Raw genomic sequence first — 23985 nt, 5'->3', positions numbered from 1 at the left:
ATGTGTTCATGGTAAAAACATGTCAATTGAAAGACTACAACAGACACACAGAATGCTTCCAAGGCACTAATAAAGTTTTTTTTATTTTTTCTTTTTCTTTTTTTAAATATTTTATTTATTTATTTGACAGACAGAGATGACAAGTAGGCAGAGAGGCAGGCAGAGAGGAGGAAGCAGGCTCCCCACTGAGCAGAAAGCCTGATGCGGGACTCGATCCCAGGACCCTGGGATCATGACCTGAGTGGAAGGCAGAGGCTTTAACCCACTGAGCCACCCAAGCACCCCAACAAAGTATTTTTAAATTACATATAATCCGTACATGTGTTCACCCAACAAATGACTCAATTCTATGTGCCTCATTATTTGCATGAGATATTCTGTTTGTTAATAGTTCAACATTTCATCTTCAATCATCATTTGTAGGCACATTTTATAAGGATTACACTCTAGTTTAAAAATGATGACCTTAAGTTTTAAGTCCCAAATGACATTGAAACAGAGGTTTTTAACATTTATGTTTGCCTGTGTTGTTTTGAATAAAATGTATTAATTATAAAGAGTAGGTCAGAGGCAAAAGATTCTTTTGCACACTTTTTGTCATAATCTTTAATTGAGAGAACACTGGTTTATAAGCTTCAACTATATATTTTCTTACTGTTAGTCTTTGTCATTTTTAATGACTGTTATCACTATAGTATTGAAAATGTTGTGATTCATTGTGTTGTTCTTTCCTCATAGATACAGAGGACTTTACTTGCAGCTTTAGGCAGTTAAAAATATTTAAAGGCATCTTCAAAATGCCACATACGTTTTATATTTGTCATTCCTTATAATCAAAAAACTGTTTATGATTGTCAAAAACAAGCAAATGTTTTAATAAATCAACAAGGTATTTAAGATAGCTTGTTGCATTTAATATTTTATTTTATAGTGCAATTTTTATTGTTTTTTGAAATGTATTCCATGGAAAAAATTACCTGGTTAAACTAAGTTAAATGAGTTTCATTTCTGAAAATATCCTCAGACATTATTGTGCTAATGAACCTCACACACCAACTGTATTTGACCATGTTCAACCTCCTTTTTCTCCAGGAACAAGTAGAAGCAGTCCTCCATGGAAAGACTTGGGCAAGTGAAAAATCTAGCCTTTGATTATTTATAATGAAATCTTTGGGATCAAATTTCACATTTTAAAAATGTTCAGAAATGTCTTTACATATTACTGGTAGTTTTGTTTTTTGTTGTTGTTTTGTTTTTTTCTTAGTCATTTTGTATTTGATCTCCATCAAGTTCAGCAAATTAAGCTTACTACTGGTGGCAAGAATTTTCCAATACTTCTAGCCCCAAACATGGCCATTTCATTAAATTTATCTAGAGAAGACAGAGATTATGGATTTGCCACATCCAAAGATATTGTTGTCTGTTGATTGTTAGAGTGTTGCCTGCTCAAAAGTTGGATATTTCACAGGTTTTTTTATTATTAATTATTTTTATTAACATATAATGTATTATTTGCCCCAGGAGGACAGGTCTATGAATCATCAGACTTACACATTTCACAGCACTCACCATAGCACATACCCTCCCCAATGTCCATAACCCAACCACCCTCTCCCTCCCCCCTCCCCCCAGCAACCCTCAGTTTGTTTTGTGAGATTAGGAGTCTCTTATGGTTTGTCTCCCTCCTGATCCCATCTTGTTTCATTTTTTCCTTCCCTACCCTCCTAACCTTCTTCCCTGCCTCTCAAATTCCTCATATCAGAGAGATCATATAATTGTCTTTCTCTGATTGACTTATTTTGCTCAGAATAATACCCTCTAGTTTCCATGTCCTTGCAAGTGGCAAGATTTCATTTCTTTTGATGGCTGCATAGTATTCCATTGTATACATATACCACTTCTTCTTTATCCATTCATCTGTTGATGGACATCTAGGTTCTTTCCATAGCTTGGCTATTGTGGACATTGCTGCTATAAACATTCAGGTGCACATACCTCTTTGGATCCCTACATTTGTATCTTTAGGGTAAATACCCAGTAGTGCAATTGCTGGGTCATAATGTAGCTCTATTTTCGAGTTTTTGAGGAAACTCCATACTGTTTCTAGAGTGGCTGCACCAGCTTGTATTCCCACCAACACTGTGGGAGGGTTCTCCTTTCTTCACATCCTCTCCAACATCTGTTGTTTCCTGACTTATTCATTTTAACCATTCTGACTGGTGTGAGGTGGTATCTCATTGTAGTTTTGAATTGTATTTCCCTGATGCCAAGTTATGTTGAGCACAGTTTCATGTGTCTGTTGGCCATCTGGATGTCTTTTTTGCAGAAACATCTATTCATGTCCTCTGCCCATTTCTTGACTAGATTCTTTGTTCTTTGGGTGTTGAGTGTGTTAAGCTCTTTATAGATTTTGGATACTAGCCCTTTATCTGATATGTCATTTGTGAATATCTTCTCCCATTCTGTCAGTTGTCTTTTGGTTTTGTTGACTGTTTCCTTTGCTGTGCAAAAGTTTTTAATCTTAATGAAGTCCCAATAGTTCATTTTTGCCCTTGCTTCCCTTGCCTTTGGCAATGTTTCCAGGAAGAAGTTGCTGCAGCTAAGGTTGAAGAGGTTGCTGCCTGTGTTCTCCTCAAGGATTTTGATGGATTTCTGTCTCACATTGAGGTCTTTCATCCCTTTTGAGTCTATTTTTGTGTGTGGTGTAAGAAGATGGTCCAGTTTCATTCTTTAGCATGTGGCTGTCCCAATTTTCCCAACACCATTTATTGAAGAGACTCTCTTTTTTCCATTGGACATTCTTTCCTGCTTTGTGAAAAATTAGTTGACCATAGAGTTGAGGGTCTATTTCCGGGCTCTCTATTCTGTTCCATTGATCTATGTGTCTGTTTTTGTGCCAGTACCATGCTGTCTTGATGATGGCAGCTTTATAATAGAGCTTGAAGTCTGGAATTGTGAAGCCACCAACTTTGGCTTTCTTTTTCAACATTCCTCTGGCTCTTTGGGATCTTTTCTGGTTCCATATAAATTTTAGGATTTTTTGTTCCATTCCTTCAAAAAAAATTGATGTTATTTTGATAGGGATTGCATTAAATGTATAGATTGCTTTAGGTAGCATAGACATTTTCACAATATTTGTTATTCCAATCCATGAGTATTTCACAGATTTTTTTTTAATGAAGTTCTCATTTCAGCATTATTTCCCCCACCTTTCCAGTAACATGACAACCACAAAATAAAAGGAAAGAGAAGGAAGATTTTTCTTCTTTAATATGTGTTCTCTCTTGACGCATGTATTTAACAAAAGTTAGGTTCATTGTGTCAGTTATATGCCAGCTACTCTATTAAGGGTAAGGGATGCACTGATGAGCTAATCAGACCAACTGCTTGTAGATTTGAAGTTTTCTTTACAGTGAAGAGAAAACAGGATGATCACAGACTGAAGTTTTGTCTGGGAAGGAAATGAACAAGGTATTGACAAACAGATTGCCTCAAAAAGGCCTTTTAATAGTTTGAAGGGAAAGGGCTCTTTGAGGCATTGATATTTCTAGTGAGAAATAGATAATAAAAAGGGACCAACTATGAAATGAGTTGAGGGAAGAATTTCTATCATACAATACAATTTCTATCATACAATATAATTCAGATTGCTATCTAGAAACCCCACAGAATTCCCACTTATCCTCTTTTTCCTGTGCATCTTTTATGTATAGGAAATCTACAATTTCCTGTTTCCCACTGACCTCTCTGACAAATTTGCTATTCTTCTTTGAAACCAGGAGACAAGTTGTCACATGCATTCTGGTCCACCAACTGGCTTATGGATATGGAAATAATGAATATGTCTCTCCTTACCTCATAACACCTGAAGAAACAGCTGACTTTAGCACTTCTTGTCCAATTGCACTTAACTTTATCAGCAAGGACCCTCCATGTTCCCTTTGTGCTGACCAGGAAAATATTCTGGTGTGACATTCCCATATCAGCCAGTATTTCAATATAACAGGACTCTGGGATGGAGGGTGGTGTAAAAGATAAGCTTGTTTTTGTTGTTGTTGTTGAGTGTGGATCTGTGGAGAGGGCTGTATCACATACTGAGGGGCAGGGTTGGATGGAAGAATTAGGCAGCATGAAAAAAATACTTCCATTTAAAAGGTTTTATATAAATGAATAAATTAATGAATAATTTTGTCTCTGAAAGGGTTTAAGCACTCAGTCAAAAATTCTCCCTGCCCCTCCTAATTCTATGCTATTCTTCTACTACTTACTACCCTTTTGCTCCGAATATAGGAGCAAAACATGCTAAAACTCTTGCAGGAAAAAAAAAAAAGGGAAGAAACACAAAGAAGTCATTTAAAAGTGAGTCATAGAAAAGAAGTCATAGGAGCAGATGGAGAGGGAGGAGGTTTTCCAGACATGGTATAACCTAGAACCAGGAGTCTGTGCAATATAGCACTCATAGCAATGAGAAATTGTTATGACATTTACTGGGACATGTTTTCTCAAATATGATGTATTTTATGACTTATGTGTAAGATCAAGTAAATTTTTAATTTTAAAACTAAATATAAGGGTTGTTTTTGGTTTTGTTTGTCCCCCTCCCCACCTCCCATAGAAGACTACAGACAGGTCCAGAAGGCAATCTTTGTCTTTGGAAAGTTGTCCCCTCTACTTCCATATTCTCCCCAAATCATCTCTATTATTGCCACTTGTGTTCAGGGGCCTTCTTATCTCAGAATTTGCCATATTCTACTGTTCTACTGGAAAAAAAACTCTATAAAATTTAACTAATAGGGAAAAAAACCTTACTATTTATAAGCAATTTTCATTAGTATCATTTTCACAGTAATACTTTAAATTAGGATAGTCAAGTATTACTAGTTTTAATTTACAAAGAATGTACTAGTCTCTAATTAATTAAGTATCTTACCCAAGATCATGTGGCTTAAGTTTGGGTTACATTTCAATACTTATGGCTCTAAGATCAGGATTTATTTTTATTTCAGTACATTGCCCCAAAAAATGCACTACCTTTCCTGAGATAAATGCATTATAATTGGGGAAAAGATCTTGCTCTCTTACTGGTAATGGAAATTAGATCAGTATATGGGGAAGAGGGCACCAAAAAGAGGTGATCAGGGAGAGGAGTTTCTGATCCATAAGATCCTCCTCATCTCATTCCATGTTGGCAACTATTGATTATACCATTGTGTGTAGTATGCATGCATATGTGTGTGTGTGTGTGTGTGTGCATATATATGTGACATAGATGTGTGTGTGTATAACAGAATAAAAAAATGGAAACAAAAATTTCATATATTTTTTAAGTTTTAGTGTGACATAATGCAAGCTCACTTTTCCAATAGAATTCTGCATGCATTTTATAGAGAACTTATTACTATATCTTGGCATATTTTCTATCCTGATTGGAAAGCTCTTGAGGCAAAGAACACCTGCTTCTGTCACTCTTCACTAGCACCTTATTCCTAAGAACATCGAAATCTGTTAAATAACCACAGACAATCCCGCTCTCCATACACATCTCAGCAACACCATCCCATCTACAGCTGGCTCCTAGGAACCTACCATTGTATTCATCATAGCAATATATAAACCGCATGTTATAAAATATAGTGGTGTCTACTCACCTTTTTCATCATTAATATTCTTAACATAGTTGCCATGTTTATCAGAGTCTTAAAAACAAAATATTGTCATAAGAAATAGGATTGCTGAAGAGTTCTTAAACTAAGTTCTTTTTTAGACCTGTGAAATTTTTACTGGTAACATGTTCAGATTCAGAATCCTCCAAATTGGCCTTAATGAATTTCTGTGAGAATTACCAATTCACATAGCTTATCAAGCCTGTTCTAACTCTTCCTAGTATATTGTGTTAACTTTTGTTTGTTTTAATACTTGCAAACATATATTGAATACTATTTTCCAGGTACCATGATAAGTGTGTTAAGTGCATGCTTTGTTTTGCTACTGATTTACCTTTTTTGTTGTTGTTGAGGTGGAGTTGGCATACAATATTATATTACTTTTAGGTGTACAACATAGTGATTCAACATTCATATACATTAGTGAGTGATTACCATGATAAATCTAGCTGTCCTCTGTCACCAAAGTTATTATGATATTAATTTTGTGTCATTGCTTCTTAACTGACAAATCTTTCAGTCAATCATTATTAGACTCATCAACTATGTTATTTTTCTTTGGAATTTCCCAATTACAGCCAAGTAGTCACTCTGCATATTCCCAAAAGTTTCCAAATGTCCTTCATATGTCTATAATATGCCTTCTTTAGCCAGAGTAAGTTTGTTGTTCTTTATTTAAAATAATGAGCTTTTAAAGTCTGTTTTACCCCTTGAAAACCCATCTAGTTGAAATAGTAAATTTATGTTTTACATTGTAATAATTACATATGAAATATTTTAAAATTTTAATTATAATTTGAGAATGTAAAAACCTTAATTTTTTAGCTTAGCAAGATAAAAATAAAATTTCTTATGCAAAACTATATATAAGTTAATGTCAGTACCTGAGCTACATAAATTGCTATATTTAGCAGACATTTTCTCTCCTGCCTTTTACAAGCTCCTTAGTTTTAACATGGTTAATCTCATCTAATTTCATGTCTTCGTGTTCTTCCTCACCATTATAATGTTTGTATTTTTCTATGTAAATATATAATTCTGGTGAACAGTATTTTAAGCAAAATGTTCACAATTTCCATTTTTGATATTTATTAATAATATATTTAACATTTTCTTTTATTTTTCATATATCCTATTCCTCAGTTAATTTTTAGAAATGGGAGTTCTGGATCAAATAATATGAATGTTTTAAGGCTTAAAATATATTGAAATTATTATCCTAAAGAATTCACATTTTTGCTAGCAATTTTATGCAAATATTTGTTACAACATAACCTTGCTAGCTTTAGTTACTAAATTTTCAGTGCTCTTTACTAAATGTTTGGCAAAGCTAAGTCATTTTAATATTATTACACTCTAGTGAAATTGAACATGCTCTTATATTTATTAAAAACAAGTAATGTTTTGCCATTTTTAATGGCTTTTCCATATTATTATGTGCCTTTTTATTATATGTTTAGAATTTTCTTTATACTATACCATATATCCTATATGCCACTAAGTTTATTGCATTTCATTTTGGTAAATACACATTACTTATACATATGAGTATATTATTTTTTGTTACTCCTGTATCTAGAACTCCCTCTTTTCAAAGTTATTCAATATTCACTTACATTATGTAGTTTTCCTACAATTTGGCTCATTTAAAATTATTTCACTTTTTAAAACATAAGGAATTTTATTTAGAGGAAGTTGTGAGTTAAATGTTTAACTTACATTTTTTTCCCCAGAAAGTTAATTGTCCCATGTGATTTTATTTTTAGAGGATTCTGTACAATAGTAGAACCAAAGAGACATTTAAGACAATTTATAATATCGGATATTGCTTCTTTATAAGTTGTATACTCTTATAGTAAAAATTAAGACAAGAGCATTTACTTGTTCAGATATTAATGTCTTTAGGATGGTGACAATGTCTTTTTTATCTAAATCTATCAAAGTGATTACTATAGTACTCATTCAAAAATGTTTGGTGAATAAGTAGATAAAGACTCAGCAAGATTCTGTATAAATGCATTATGTATCCTTATTATTGATAAGTTTCTCATCCTTATTTTTAAGGAATTTGTGATTTTGCAATTTCATTATACCTTTTAAAGTGTGAGCTTTTTAATTAGCATTTGCTTTGAGTAGATTTTGGAGATATATTGTTTCCAGAATGATTTTTTTTAAGTTTTATTTCTATTGTGTTAAAAATAATATAAATTTTCTCATTTTAGCCATTTTTAAGTGTACAATTTGGTGGCATTAATTGATTCACACTGTTTCTGAAACTTGTCATCATCCCAGGCAGAAACTCTGTTATCATTCAGCAGTAACTGTCATTTTCTCTTCATTACAGAATAGATTTAAAAAACATGATGTAACAACATGCTGTCTGCAAGAGGCTAACTTTAGATCTAAAGACTCAAGTGGGTTAAATAAAAACAATGTAAGAAAGTAATCCATGCAAATAGTAACTAGAAGAGAGCCAGTGGCGAAACCAGTTTAAGAATAGATTTTGTCAGGGCACCTGGGTGTTTCAGTCAGTTGAGTCTGACTCTTGATTTTGGCTCAGGTCATGATGTCGGGGTCATGATCTTAGTTAGGGTCCTGAGGCGGAGCCCAACATCAGGCTCCAATCTCACGGAGGTCTGCTTCTCTCCCTCCGCATCTCCCCCTACTCACTCTGTCTCTTTGTCTCTGTCTCTCTCAAACAAATAAGTCTTTAAAAAAAGATTTTATGTTATTGTTATAGGAGACAAAGAAGAGTATTATATATTGATAAAAGGATTAATTAAAAAATATTTAACAATTATAAACATAGGCAGCAAACTTCAGGGCCCCAAAATATTTTTAACAAAGTCATAGTTAAATTAACATTTGCTAAGGAAAGCACAGGGTGCCAGATGGTGAGCCACAGTTCTGCAACAGACCATAAGACAAAACTGAAATAGAGGAGTTTATTACTAGCGGGTCCTGGAGGAAGGGCATGGCATGCCTTGAGGAGCCACATGGGTGGTTAAAGCAGTGAGCAGTACAGGCAGTGAGACAGGACCTGGGGTGCATGCCTTTTTAAGGGTCTATGGGTAGAATGCTTGGGGATATAGAGCTAAGCTGGACTGGTCAATTCATACCCAAAGAGCAAGATTTTAGTAGGCTGCATGGGGGGCTTATCTAAGTTGTACATAAAGCATACAGACCCTGGGAGACAAGGGATTCTATTGATCAGAAGGGCTGTTGGGGAGTCATATCAGGAACTTATATGTTTGTGACTCTGTGACTCCTGTCTAGGGCGTGCACTTGCACAGGGAGGCTAATGTGGGTTTAAGGTCCTACAGGCCACTTGGTCAAACTGAATGGATGCTGAGGCAGCAAAACAGCGGCTTTGCTAAACTCTGGACATGCAAGGAGACATAGACAACTCTATAATAATAGTTGGAAGTTTTGATACTCCACCTTCAATAATGGAATGAACAACCAGACAGAAGACCAATAAAGAAATACAGAACCTGAACAAAAATGTAACTAACTATATCTCACAGACATACACAGAATACTCCACTCAACTGGAACAGAATATAGATTTTTTTCAAGTGCACATGGAACACGCTCCAGAATAGACCATATATGAGAATGTAAAATAAGTAGTAACAAATTTTAAAAGGTTGAAAACATGCAGAAATATTATTAAATACTTTAGTAATAGAATAATAAGAAATATAATTCATATATAAAGCCATTTTTCCAAAATAGCTTTATATTTCAATGAATTGTTGAATCATGTTAAGGTCACCTGATGAAATTTAATAAACACATACAACACACTCCACTCTAATAACATATTTTAAGTGGAAACCTCTCAGAAATACACACTGAGATTATTGTCAAAAATAACAGGGTCTTATCTCATTTCTAAAAATCTTTGGCCCACCTAGTTATAAGAAATATATCAGATAAATTCCAGTAGAGGGCATTCTACAAAATCTTGAGCCAGAAGCAGTACTCCTCAAATTGTCAAGGACAGTCTGACAAGGATCTGAGAAACTGTCACAGACAAGTAGAGCTGAAAACAAAATGAGTAAACATAATGTGGTGTCCTAGGTGGAGTCTTAGATAAAAGTCATTAAGTTGAAACTAAGAAAAACTGCATAAATGATGGACACTAGTTAATAATAATGTGCCAATATTGTTTCATTAATTGTGACAATGTACCATATTATGTGAGATATTAAAATAGAATAAATTGTGTGATAAGAATTCTCTATACCAGGTCCTATTTTTTCTCTCCAACAAAAAAAATGCACACTTCTCACTTGCAAAAAATCTTTGCGCTTGTCTTTGGGATTCCATGTCACTATATACTCAAACAGTAAGTTCATGGTCATATGGTAACTAACGTTTGGTTCTTACATAGATTTCATACTATCTAAATTTGTTTCTGTGATATTGGAAGATGGCTTTTAGTCAAATAATTCTATTGACTGGAATATTATAGATTGATGGGTTAGTTCTCTAAAATGCTTATTTTAGTAGTCTTGTGAGTCATATAAATTTTTGTTGTAATTATTTGCTAAGGCTGATCTTTTATCTTGACAAAGCTACAGATTATTAGTTTAAGCTTTAAGAGAAAGTACTACAGAGTATCTATAGAATTATCAATTCAAAAATCACCTTACCACTTCTATTAATAGAAAAAAGAAACAAATAACAAATATTATTGCTCTTTCAGTAGCATAAACATATCTTTTAATTGAGCTTGTTTTTATTTCATGATAAAGCAGGATACTCAAATTGATTTATTTGCACATATTTTTTGAAATAATTATTTCATGGGTACTAAAGTTATTTATGGAAACTAAAAGATATGTTGAATAGTAAGTTATGGCCTTTGATAAATGTATTTTAATTTACTTTTTAATCCTATGCTACAGAATTAATTTAATATGATTAACTTTACCACTTAAGAGAGAACTATTTCTTGGTTTGAATGTAGATATTAATTGTGCTGACTTGTATATGTTTCTCTTTTTTTCCTCCTTTAGGCTATACTTTGGAGATATAAATTTTCTCAGCTTAAAGGTTCTTCAGATGATGGCAAGAGCAAAATCAAATTTTTGTTTCAGAATCCAGATACTAAGCAGATTGAAGCAAAGGTAAATACAAATTCATCATATAAACCATCATCATATAAGCTGACTATATTAATGCCATTAGGATGCCAAGGGAGAATATTTAGGAGAACCAAAAGAGCAAAGACCCACATTATCTATTTATTTTGGGACATCCCTCATGGCCAAAAGAATAAAATCACTTTGAGATTTTATTGGTAAAATTTCACTGAAAGGCATAACTCAAAATAAGTTAGAGCTAACTGCATTTTCTTAATTTCTTACAAACTGCATTTGTGTCACACTAAAGTAACATTCTAGGAACCAAAATAGTCACTTTCTTTGTAGTTTCACATTTTAAATAATTTAATTAAAAATTCTGATTATCTATTATCTATTCCCTCTTTGAATATGAATACAAATTCCTGAAGAAAAGTAGTTTTTAAAATTAATTCACATTTTCCTCATGTTATTATGTGTTAATAAAATGAATAAGTGAATGATTTCTTGCTTTGTGATGCAAATTTTCAGTATTTTTAAATATATTAACTATGTTTTAAACTCATCAGAAAGATTCACTACATTTATTTTTATTAATACGTATATTTGAATATATTCAGAATTTAAATTATTTCAATTGCTCTACCAGAAAATTCACAATAATAATGTTTGGGGTAGAACAAATTATAAATGCATTATTCCAATGTAGAGGAAAGAATAAATAACAAACACTAAAGTGAAAAACTAATGCTATGGAAATGAAAACCCATATATAATTTTTCAACTATAGATTAAAATTAGCATAATTTTGTTACATTCCTGCACCTATTAAATTCAGGTGAGGTCAGTCTGACAGTCAAAACCTCCAAAGAACGACCCTCTCTGACATCTTAGTGCACATCTCCTGTAACACTGCTCTATATCCACATCAGGTCCTCTCATTCTTATTTTAACAATAACTTCTTTCTTACCTTATATATCTGCTCATTCTTGTCCCTTAACTTTTCTCCATGGTTTTTTGTTTGAATTTCTCTGTGGATACTCTAACTCTGTCTTATATTTATCTTTGGTGTTGTCTAACCACTCTGCCGAGTCTGTAGGTTATTTAAAGCAGAAACTGTGGATACAGCCCCTTTCTGCTGGCTCTTTTCCTGCTACATTTCTCTAAAGCATTGGTGTTACACATGGACTTGCCTTATATTTGTCTCCTGTCAGTTTAGGCAAATACCATCAAAATTTTACCACTCCCTTTATTTAAAATTACAGCATAATTTTCAGTTCTACGTTTCCATCATTGCCTCTTCCCTAAATACAGGTGTATCTATGGAGCTGCTTTCTTCCCATCTCTTGCTACAGCTCCTCCTCTTTTCCCCTCCAACTAGGATTGGTCAATCATTTCCTTTGTGCCAGACGCTCACACTGCTCTTTAAATCAATTCTTAGTATTACCATAAAAAATACATCACCATATTCTAATAATGGTGAATGATGTTAATATTTTCAGTTCTATATTCTGGCTAATATGGAAACTCAGCCACTAGCTATTGATAGCAGTATAACATTTGATATATCACTTCTCTTCTCGTTTTCTTAAGTGCTAATAAATCATAGTTGACAACAAAATCAGTTGAAACAAAAAGAGAAAATCAAAGCAATGACTAACTATAATGTTTGTACTTTAGTTCTATGTAGCATATGTTGTTTATACAGCTAATTATACTTACTTAAGTTTATTACCCCACAGCTTCTAAATATTACTCATTCTTCTTATAGTGTTTAGGCAATATTTAATAAATTCATTCATTAAGAGCTAGTTTCAGAAAATTCATTGAATGGCTTTCTTAAAATTTTAGATCATAATTATTGGATAGGAAAAAGACAGACAAAAATAACAAAATATGAACACTGGTGAATTATATAACCCTAATGGGTATGTGTGTGTGTGTATGTGTGTGTGTGTGTGTGTGTGTGTAATAACGTGTGTGTGTATATATGTGTGTGTGTGTATATACACATATAAAATATATAAATTATATAACTATAGCTTCTTTAAAGACACCACCTCCTTCTATAGAAAGAAGGATAATAATACCTCTAAGGGTAACATTGAAAATACCAAGTTAAATATGGAGACTAACACAGATGAGACCAACTAAATGGCTCTATAGGATTGTTTGGCCTTACTGGTATGTATCACCTCTCCTGACATAAAAATTGTTTAAGATTTAAAACTAGGGGCACCTGGGTTGCTCAGTGGGTTAAAGCCTCTGCCTTCAGCTCATGTCATGATCCCAGAGTCCTGGAATCGAGCCCCACATCGGGGTCTTTGCTCAGCAGGGAGCCTGCTTCCTCCTCTTTCTCTGCCTGCCTCTCTGCCTACTTGTGATCTCTGTCAAATAAATAAATAAATAAATCATTTAAAAAATTAAAAAAATATTAAAACTACCACAACTGTTATTTATAATTGTAACTTGTTAATAATAATAAAAAGTACCATCACAGGAGAACATCAAGGAGAATGCTGGCATGTGTCACATTATTGGACTTATTGGACTTATGTATCATAAGGTGACTTATGATTGAAATTGATGTCATTTGAGGATTCAACATTTCCTCTGTTAGAATATATTTTTTTTAAATTAAGGGAATAGGCAACATGATACAGTGGAAAGAAAATTAGAATCAAGTAGCCTTGAGTTAAAAATCTCCTTTTTACCATTTTCTATCTGTACTACCTAGAGCAATCTATCACCAAATTACAAATTGCTCCTCTTCAAGGAAAGTATAGAAATAAATATCCCCAGGGCCTGGCACATAGAAGACAGTAAAAACAAAAACAAAAACAAAAAACCAAAAAAACAAAAACAAAAACACTGATGAATGATTTTATCATTCAAGGACCTAGCATAATGACTAAGGAAATATCAAAAAATAACAGCTTTTATTATTAAGAGAGAAGTTAGTAAAGGTGATTAACGTATATAAGCTCGGTGTCCTTCCCACATTTAAAATATTCAAGTTTATAACCATAACCCAAGTTTGCGTCATTTATTAAATGCCTAGGGTATTTTCTGTATCTTGTTAACCTTATTAATTTTTAAAATTTCAGTGTAGAAAATTTGCCCTGAGTCCCTGTCTCCGAAACAGGGACAGAAACATCTCTGTATATTGTATAACTCTTCTAAATTTATGTATATCATAACATTGGTAACTATCCTGGATGGAAATTGTTCACTAGCATGCTTCCTCCACTGGATCAAGAACTTTTAAACACAAAGAATATATCTTGTAACATCATATCCCTAAGGCCTGCCCTGATGCTAGCCTGGGAGCAAGAAATAATAATTTCTTAAATTACACTAGATCATTATTTTACAGTTGAGGATGGTAAGCACTTTTCTCAACATTTTATTATGAAAAATTTCAAGCATACAGCATACTTTAAATAATTTACAGTAAAGGCCCTCTGCACCCTAAATTCTATGATTAGCATTTCACTGAATCCTTCATCATATGTACCCATCCCTTTATCTGTCCATTAATCCATCAAATCTTGACACATTTTGAAGGAAATCACAGACATCAGCATTATATTAAGCAGTTTTCAAAATGTATTTGTGGAATATTGTCTTTGTCCCTCTAATTTAAAATTCCTCACCTATTATTTTATTGGACAATTCCTCAATTTATAGTTGTCTTTGATAGTTAACAACTGTATACTTTAAATCACATAATCTACATGTACTCCTGGGGATAAAAATATATGTTTATAAAAAATAAAAAAATTAAAAAAAAATAAATCACATAATCTAAATAACAAAAATAAATAAATGAATAAATAAAACTCTACCAGAAAATAATTTTAGTAAACAACAAAAATACCAAGCAAGATAAAGCATTATATTTTAAGGGTGCCTGAGTGGCTCAGTTGTTAAGCGGCTGCCTTTGGCTTGAGTCATGATCCGAGGGTCCTGGGACCGAGCCCCACATCGAGCCCCACATTGAGCCCCACATTGGACTCCCTGCTCTGTGGGAAGCCTGCTTCTCCTTCTCCCACTTCCCCTGTTTGTGTTCCCTCTCTTACTGTGTCAAATAAATAAAAAAATATTTTTAAAAACCATTATATTTTAGTCCATAGATTTTTTTAAAAATTTCATTTACAAAAGTAAGTTGTACATATACAATTTTTTTTGACAGAAGAAATGAGAAACAGTTTCAAAAATAATCAATGACATAAAATTCCACATTACTTGAAGAAAATTTTATCTTACCTAGAAAGATCAGCTTTCTTATGACTTAGATTAACATAAAAGAGATCAGAGTGACAATTTCTACTCACAGTATTTTGATAAATACTTTGAAACTATGTGTCATGAAGTCTCCATGTACTTCCATAAGTACATTGTAAAACTTTTGTGATTTTGGACAACAACTTGTGAATATTTTTTTATAATCATTAAGGGTCTATAAAAAGTTTATTTTTAAGTTAAACATAAAGGACACATTGGTAAATAATGATGTGAAGAAAATAATTTATTACTTCACTTGTCCTAGCCTTAAACTAGATAAAGCAAAACTAAACAAATACCAGTTATTAAAATTTGTTAAATCTTATGATGCAATTTATCTTTATGTGCCATTTATTGTTTATCTAATTTTTATACAAGTCATAACCCTGTAATAGTAAGAATATGAGCTTAATAGTTAAAGAGCTCTGGAGACCTGGGGGGCTCAATTGGTTAAGCGTCTGCTTTTGGCTCAGGTCATGATCCCAGAGTCCTGGGATCAGCCCTGTATCAGACTCTGAGCAGGGATCCTACTTCTTCCTCTCACTCTCCTTCTGGGTTCCATCATTTCAAATTCCGTCTGTTATCTCAAATAAATAAATAAAATCTCAAGAAAAGTAGTTAAAGAATTCTGCTTTCCATATATAACTATGATGCCTGTTATGTAGGATGAGTTATCTAAGCTCAGACTAAGCATCCTCCAGGGTAAGATGGAGAGTATTATAGTCCATGGTTTTTTGTGAGGATAAGGGCACATGTGTTCTTCTCAGAAGACTTGAGAATACCAACATACTTCAGTTACGTGTTCAAAAATATCCTAGAATTTGCAGAAAGTTATAGGTAAAGAAAAAGAAGAAAAGGAGTTTTTGTCATCAGCATAAAAGTAAAAAGATGCACAGAAGAGCCCATAACCCCCAAAAGATAAAAGGCCATTAAAAAGATTCAATTGATTTGACTTGAATTGGGTGGCTCAGTCAGTTAAGCATCTGTCTTTGGCTCAAGTCATAGTGGTGGGGTCCTGATATTGAGTCAGACATTGGGCTCCCTGCTCAGTGGGGAAGCCTGTTTCTCCCTCTCCCTCTGCCTGTTGGTCTGCCTACTTATGCACTCGTGTGCTCTCTCTCTCTCTCTCTGTCAAATAAATAAATAAAATATTTTTTAAAAAATGAATAAACCTGGTGATTCACAGACCTGTACCCCTGGGGATAAAAATATATGTTTATAAAAAATTTAAAAAAAAAAGAATCAATTCAGTGATTCTCACTCGGGCAGTTCTCCATATAAATGAGTGAGGAGTGAGAATGAGTAGTGGTTCAGTTGTCAGGATAATTATTTGGAAACTCTCTTTGAGTTTATAGGCTAGTCAATCCCTCCTTTCCCATGAGTTTTTGTTGCAGTAGAGACAATAAGGGGTTTATCTCATGCTGAAGCTGTGAGTGTGGATCAAGCTCTAAGTGCCCCAGAAATGCCTTCCAGAAATGATGGAAGACTCTACTCCATAAATCAGACTTCCAGCTTATCCTCAGCCACAATATCTCATCCTCAGCAATTACCCAAGACAATCTCCCTAAAATAGAATATATATAGTAACCTTCTCAGAGTGCTTAGAAAGACTTGGAGCTAATTTTTAAAAAGTAGCTCTTATTAAATAGAGTAATTAGTGATTTTATGAAACATGAATCTTCATGAATAAGTCACACCCCAAAACTTTCAAAATCCAACAATAAAACAGAAATTCAAATCATGTAGAGGAGGGGTGACTTTTGGAATAGTGGCTAGAGGGCCTCAGTAAACTTGCCCTCCCTCAAAAACAGTGGAAATGCCTACAAAGCTACTGAAATCAAGCATCTGTTTTCAAGTTTTCTAGAAATTAGCCAAATTGACGAAAATGGAAAATAACCAAAATCACAGAATGAATGGAAAATTGTCTCTGCAAGAGAAACTGCTTGGCCTCACTCAGTAACACCCAGACAGTGGCTTTATAGCCAAAAGCCAGTGGCATTGCAGAAATTTGAGAGGTCTGACCTCATCCAGAGCAGAGTCAGTAATTGGGTTTAATTTGCAGCTTCCTGAGAAGTCTCTATTCTTAGTGTGGTGGTTATGTGACTCAGAGCTTAGCTCAGCAAGGGGAGGGGAGAAAAGAAAAGAGGGGGTCTACCCTAGGACATAGAGAGCAACAGCAAACTGCTGGCAACATTTTGACTATCTAAGCCTGAGATTTCAACTGGAACAAACAAAATTCTGGTCTGGAATTGAAAAGAAAGTCATAGAATAATAGACAATGATTGTGAGTTTAGGAAAACTCTGATGTATTCTTGGAGATTTATGTTGATAATGTGCATGCCCAGGAAAGACCTGGAAAGGAAAAGACACCAATCACTTTGACTGAACTAGGGACCACATATAGGCAGAAGATTAGAGTTAACTTTGTCTTGTAAGTGTCCTGAAATGTGCCTTTATATGCAGATTTCCTTGATAAAGAATAACTGACTTAAAGGCAATGCATAAAATGAAATTATCTGACCGATAGTTGGCTGACCCAGATATGACCAATGGGCAGCTAGACTTAAAAATGTAAAACAAAAACAATAAAATATAAAACAAAACAAAAAACCCTAACACAAACATACAGAGATCTTAGTATGAACACACTACAGGGAATGCAAATTCTATAGAATTAATGCAAGAAAGTGTCAAACAAACAGCAATAAGAAAATCAGCAGATTTTCCTTGGGAAATATTGGGATTAAACCTTGGGAAATTAGAAGAATCTGCCCCTAAAGCTGTTAAAAGATATTATCTAAAATATATAATTTCCACCAAAAAACTATCACATGTGTAAAAAGCAAAAAATGTATATACATAAGCAAGATAAATACCAACAAACAGATTATGTCTTAAATGGGGTTCAGACTTTGGATTCAGTAGACAAAGACTTTAAGTCAGATATAATTAATATGTTTAATTTACTAAAGAAAACAAGGTCTAAAGAACTAAAGAAAAATATGACAATGATGTCTTACCAAACAGAGACATTACATTAAAAAATAGAGTATCTGTAGTTGAAATATTCATTAACTGAAATAAAACATTAACTAATGGGACTCAAAAAGAGTTGATCTGGCAGAAGAAAGAGTCAATAATCTTGAATATAGGACAATAGAGATCTAATCAGAGAGACAGAAAAATAACAAAGAATAGTGAAAAATGACCAGCATCTCAAAAACCCATGTCATGCTATCAAACACACCTGTATATGTATAATGAGAGTCCAAGAAGAAAAATAGAAAGGGACAGAAAACGTATTAGAAGAAATAATAGTTGAAAACTCAAAATGGATAAAAAATAATCTACATATTCAATAATTCAATGGACAAAATATGTGAAGGGAAGTAAGAGATACAAGCTTTCAGTTAGGTAATGAATAAGTCATGGGAATAAAAGGTTTGGCCTCGGGGATACAGTCAATGATATTATGATAATAGTGTATGGTAATGGATGGTAGCTACACTTGTGATGAGCATGCATCACATGCAGACTTGTTGAATCACTATGTGATACACCAGAAACTAATGTCACATTGTGTGTCAACAATCAGCTATATTAAAACAAAACAAAACAAAATACACATTCCAAGTAGAATAAAATAAAAAAGAACTGTATCTAGACTTATCATAGTCAATTTGATGATCAAAGAATTTCTATTCAACACACAAAAAAGCAGGAATCAAAGAATAGAGGAACAAAAACCTAAGAAACATAAAAAAATGAGTAAAATGGCAGATGAAAATCCTCCATTTACAGTGATTGCATTAGATGTAAAAAGCTTAAATACCGGGGCACCTGGGTGGCTCAGTGGGTTGAAGCCTCTACCTTTGGCTCAGGTCCTAGGTTCGAGCCCGACATTGGGCTGTCTGCTCTGCAGGGAGCCTGATTCCTCCTCTCTCTCTGCCTGCTTCTCTGACTACTTGTGATCTCTGTCTGTCAAATAAATAAATAAAATCTTAAAAAAAAAAAGCTTAAATACCTCAGTTAAAGGTAGAGATTGAAGAAAATGACTAAAATCATTGTTTAATTAAATGCTGTTTATAAAGATAGAATTTAGATTTAGAAACAGATTGAAGGTAAAAAATCTATCTATATCTCACATATGTAATATACCATAGAAACATAATAAAACAGAACTAAAGTGGCTACATTAATATCAAATAAAATAGATTTCAAACAATAATTGTTAATTAAGGGAAAAAGAACATTTTATAGTGATGAAAAAGTGAATTTGTCAGAAAAACATAGGAATTATAGATATACATGCACCTAATAATATTAGTTCAAATGCATGAAGCAAAAGCAGAATTGAAGGGAGATGTAGAAAACTAAACGATAATAATTAGACTGCAATGTCTCATTTATAATTATGGATGGAACAACTAGGAAGAAGGTAAATGAATAAAGAGAAGACTTGAAAAAAACAGAAGGAAACAGACATCTATAGGACATTCCACCCAAAAACAGCAGAATACATATTTTTTCTCAAGTACTTATAGAATGTTTTTCAGGATAGGCCCAATGCTATGACATACAAAAGCCTCAATACATCAAAAGTATTGAAATCATATAAAATATATTTTCCATCAAGTATGAGATTAAACTAGAATAAACAAAAAAGAATTGGGGAACTTCATAAATGCAGTTGATTCTTTTTATTCATGATATTTATGTTCTATAAAGTCATCATGAGCAGTCATTCAGCAAAAACTGAAACATTGCTTCTAGGCGATATACAGAGCTGAGTTCCTGCAAGCCTCTGGCCACAGCATTTTTCATCAACTGATTAAAAATAACTTTTGTTTTATGTGTGTTTTTGTTTAAAGGCAACTTATTTAATATTACTGTTGAGTCTTTAACATTGAACTCATAGTCACCAGCACCAGACAAAGCTTCTCCAACACTTGTATTTCCTCTGTAAACATATTATAGTGTTCTTTTTTTTATTTTTTAATTTTTTATTTTTTATAAACATATATTTTTATCCCTAGGGGTACAGGTCTGTGAATCACAGCACTCACCAAAGCACATACCCTCCCCAGTGTCCATAATCCCACCCCCTTCTCCCAAACCCCTTCCCCCCAGCAACCCTCAGTTTGTTTTGTGAGATTAAGAGTCACTTATGGTTTGTCTCCCTCCCAACCCCATCTTGCTTCATTTATTCTTCTCCTACCCACTTAGTGTTCTTTTTTTTTTTAAGATTTTTAAAATTTATTTATTTCAAAGAGAGAGAGAGCAGAGTGAGCAAGAGAGACAGCACGAGTTGGGGGTGAGGGGCAGAGGGAGAAAGAGAAGAAGGCTCCTCGCTGAGCAGAAGACCAAGGCAGGGCTGGATTCATGGGGGATCATGACCTGAGCCAAAGTCAGAGACTTAACCATCTGAGCCACACGGGCGCCCTTGCTTTAGCTCTTGCACGTGAGCACCAAACAACATTTTAGCACTATGTTTTGCAGTCATTTTATTTTATTTTATTTTATTTTTTAAATTTTATTTATTTATTTGACAGAGAGAGAGACAATGAGGGAGGTAACACAAGCAGGGGGAGTTGGAGAGGGAGAGCAGGCTTCCCGCTGAGCAGGTAGCCCAATATGCTGCTCCATCCCTGGGATCATAAGGAGCCAAAGGAAGACACTTAAGTACTGAGCCACCCAGGTACCCCATCTTTGTGGTCATTTTAAAGAGCAAAGTCACAGATACAAAAATGTGAAAATCTTGACACTAAACAGACTGCAAAAAAGACATTTTCTTGTGTACATTTCACAGTCTGAGCTGAAACAAGGAGTCCAAGTGTTACCTTGTTTGACCTCTACTAGCAAAGTGCATGCTGTGTCACTAAAATTTTCACTGCTTTGCATATATCCACAAATGACCATGAGAACACCATGGACAGTGATTTGGAAGTAAATGTATGTGTTAGCAAGTAGGTAAATTTGCAAATACAGAATCCACAAATAAAGAGAATTGACTGTATATGCTGGGAAAAGGAAAACTTTGAAACTATCAGTGAGTCTAAGGTTAAAGCACAAGAGTTATTAGTAAATATTTTGAGATAAATGAAAACAAAAGCAATCTATTAAAATTTATTAAATGCTGATAAGTGATTGAAGTAAATTCATATCTATAAATATGTATATTAAGAAAGATTCACATCAGCATCCTAGATTTTCATATAAGGAATCTAGATAAAGAATACTAAATTAAAATCAAAGGAAGCAGAACAAAGGGAGCAATAAGATTAGAGCAGAAAAATACAAAATAGAAGATAAAAACAATAGATAATATGAATAAAATCAAAAGTTGATTCTTTGAAAGTTCAACTAAATTGAAATCCCTTTAGGAAGTCTCATCAAGCAAAGAGAAGATGCAGATTGCTAAAATCATTAATGAAAGAGAGGACGTAATTCCTAATGAAATAAATTTTTAAAAGATAAAAAGGAAATAAAGGAACAACTTTATGCCAACCCCAACTAGGTAACTTAGATGAAAGGATGAGATTTATAGAAAAACACATACTCCCGAATATGACTCTAGGAGAAATAGTACATTGATTAGACCTACTGAAAGTAGAGATTGAATTAATAGTTTGAGAACTTCATTAATACAAAATGATTTCACCAATGAAAAAATACTAACCATATTATTATGCAAAATACTGTATTATTTAATAGTATTAATATTATTAATACTTATACAAATTTAATCGATCAATCTTTTTTTTTAAAGATTTTATTTATTTATTTGATAGAGATCACAAGTAGATGGAGAGGCAGGCAGAGAGAGAGAGAGAGAGATGGCAGCAGGCTTCCTGCTGAGCAGAGAGCCCGATGTGGGACTTGATCCCAGGACCCTGAGATCATGACCTGAGCCAAAGGCAGCGGCTTAACCCACTGAGCCACCCAGGCGCCCTAATCCATCAATCTTTTAAAAGAATAATGAACCATGACCAAGTGAGATTTACAACAAGAATTCATGATTGGTTTATCAACCCCAGAATAATCAATGTGGTACACCGCATTAACAGAATTTCAAATACATGTATTGTCTCAGTAAATACAGAATACAGAAATTTCATAACCCCATCACCCTTTCATAATAAAAATACTCAGTGTAAGAAGAGAAGGGAAATTCTTCAATCTAATAAAGAACAGCTGTGTGCAACCCACAGTGAACCTCATACTTAATAATAAGAATAAATGTTTTTCTGCTAAGATCAGAACAAGACAAGGAAGTCTGCCTTACCACTCTTACTCAACATCGTACCAGATGGTCTAGAAAGGACAATCAGGCAATAAAAAGAAATAAAACTATCTCAATTCACACATGCTGATGTTGCAGATTGAGAATAATAAGGAATCCTCTGAATACCATTTTCACTAATAAATAATTTCAGCAATGTTGCAGTATACAAAATCAACATACAAATATCAATTATATTTGTATATATAAGTTATGAGCAATTTCCAAAAGAAATTAAGAAAATAATTCTATTTACAATAACATTTAAATGAATGAAATAAGAAAATACCATCAAAAGAAGTGCAAACTTGTATACTGGAAGTAAATAACATTGTTATAAGAAATTTAAAAGATTTGCGTAGAGGGAAAGATGTCCTATACTCACTAATTGAAAGGCAATATTGTGAAAAAACAATTTATTCCTAAATTGAACAACAGATTCAACAAAACCCTTTCAATAAAGCCAACATTTTTTAATCATGGAAATTGACAACTAATCTTAAAATTTTATGACAATGCAAGGTATCCAGAACAACCGAAACAGTTGAGAAAGAATGAAATTGAACAAAACACACTTTTTAATTTCAAAACTTATTACAGAGCTATGGTAAACAAGACAGTATACTGACAACTCTGGCATAAGGATAGACATACTGCAATAAGAATCAACAGTCCAAAACAACCTTTTCTCTTATAATCAATTGATTTTGGAAAGTCTGCCAAGGCAATGCAATGAAGTAAAAATAATCTGTGTGTATGTGTGTATCCATATGTGTGTGTGTGTGCATATATATATTTTTTTTCTATTTAATTAAAACCTTAAAATTTTGCATCAAGAGACCCTAAAAAGCCATAAACAATTCAAAAAATGGGAAAAAATATTGTTTCTTGATTCTTTATTACTCAAATTTAGGTTTTGTGTCTTCTAAAGTAAGAACACAAACTGGAAAAAAATATTGACATTTTGCATTGAAAGCAACATGCTTCTGGAAAATTGCACTTGAAATGCTCATAATAGAGTGATTTTAACAAAAATCCAATTGTATTGATTTTTAACAAGACCACAGCTATATATATTTCATAATTAACATTTCTGTTTATCTGAATCTTCCTGATTTTGCACAGTGATGAGTGATAGGGTGTGTAAGCAGACACTGTGATACATTTTAGACTGGACATCTCTTTATACTTAGACTGAAGGTAATAAAGCATTGACTTCTTCTGTCAGATTTATTACTTATTATTGTAAAACTGTAACAACACATATAAATAGTAATGTAGTCATTATCAAAATCCTTTATTGTGGAATATAAATTCATAAGTAGTTATAAAGATAATACAGAGATATTCTGTATACTCTTCATCCTGTTTCACCCAATGGTTATATCTTATGTAGCTGTAGTATGATACAAAAAATAGGAATATGACATCAGTGCAATATGTGTATAGTCCCATTTCAATGCTAACATGTGTGCATTGTGGAACCATTTCCATGATCAAGAAACAGGACTTCCTCATCATGTTGACCCATCTCTCACTTCTACCATTTCTAAATCGTAGCAACAATTAATCCACTTTTTCATTTCCATAATTTTGTCATTTTGAGATTATTATGTAAAATAAATTATGCAGTGTGTGACATTCTGAGCTTTACTTATT

At 33.3% G+C, this 23985-nt stretch overlaps 1 protein-coding gene across 1 annotated transcript in view; it reads left to right on the top strand.

Annotated features, from left to right (window-relative positions):
* The window catches only part of SNTG1 (syntrophin gamma 1), a 948474-nt gene that overhangs the window by 901617 nt on the left and 22872 nt on the right, over nucleotides 1-23985 (top strand). Inside the window, exon 17 of the mRNA XM_013047405.2 lies at nucleotides 10691-10801. Within this exon, the coding sequence (XP_012902859.1) occupies nucleotides 10691-10801 (111 nt within the window). The remainder of the gene's footprint in view (nucleotides 1-10690; nucleotides 10802-23985) is intronic.

Source organism: Mustela putorius, unplaced genomic scaffold, assembly GCF_011764305.1.
Source record: "Mustela putorius furo isolate JIRA1106 unplaced genomic scaffold, ASM1176430v1.1 tig00000151_pilon_pilon_pilon, whole genome shotgun sequence".
Classification (NCBI taxonomy): domain Eukaryota; kingdom Metazoa; phylum Chordata; class Mammalia; order Carnivora; family Mustelidae; genus Mustela; species Mustela putorius.
This window is presented reverse-complemented; position numbering and strand designations above follow the sequence as displayed.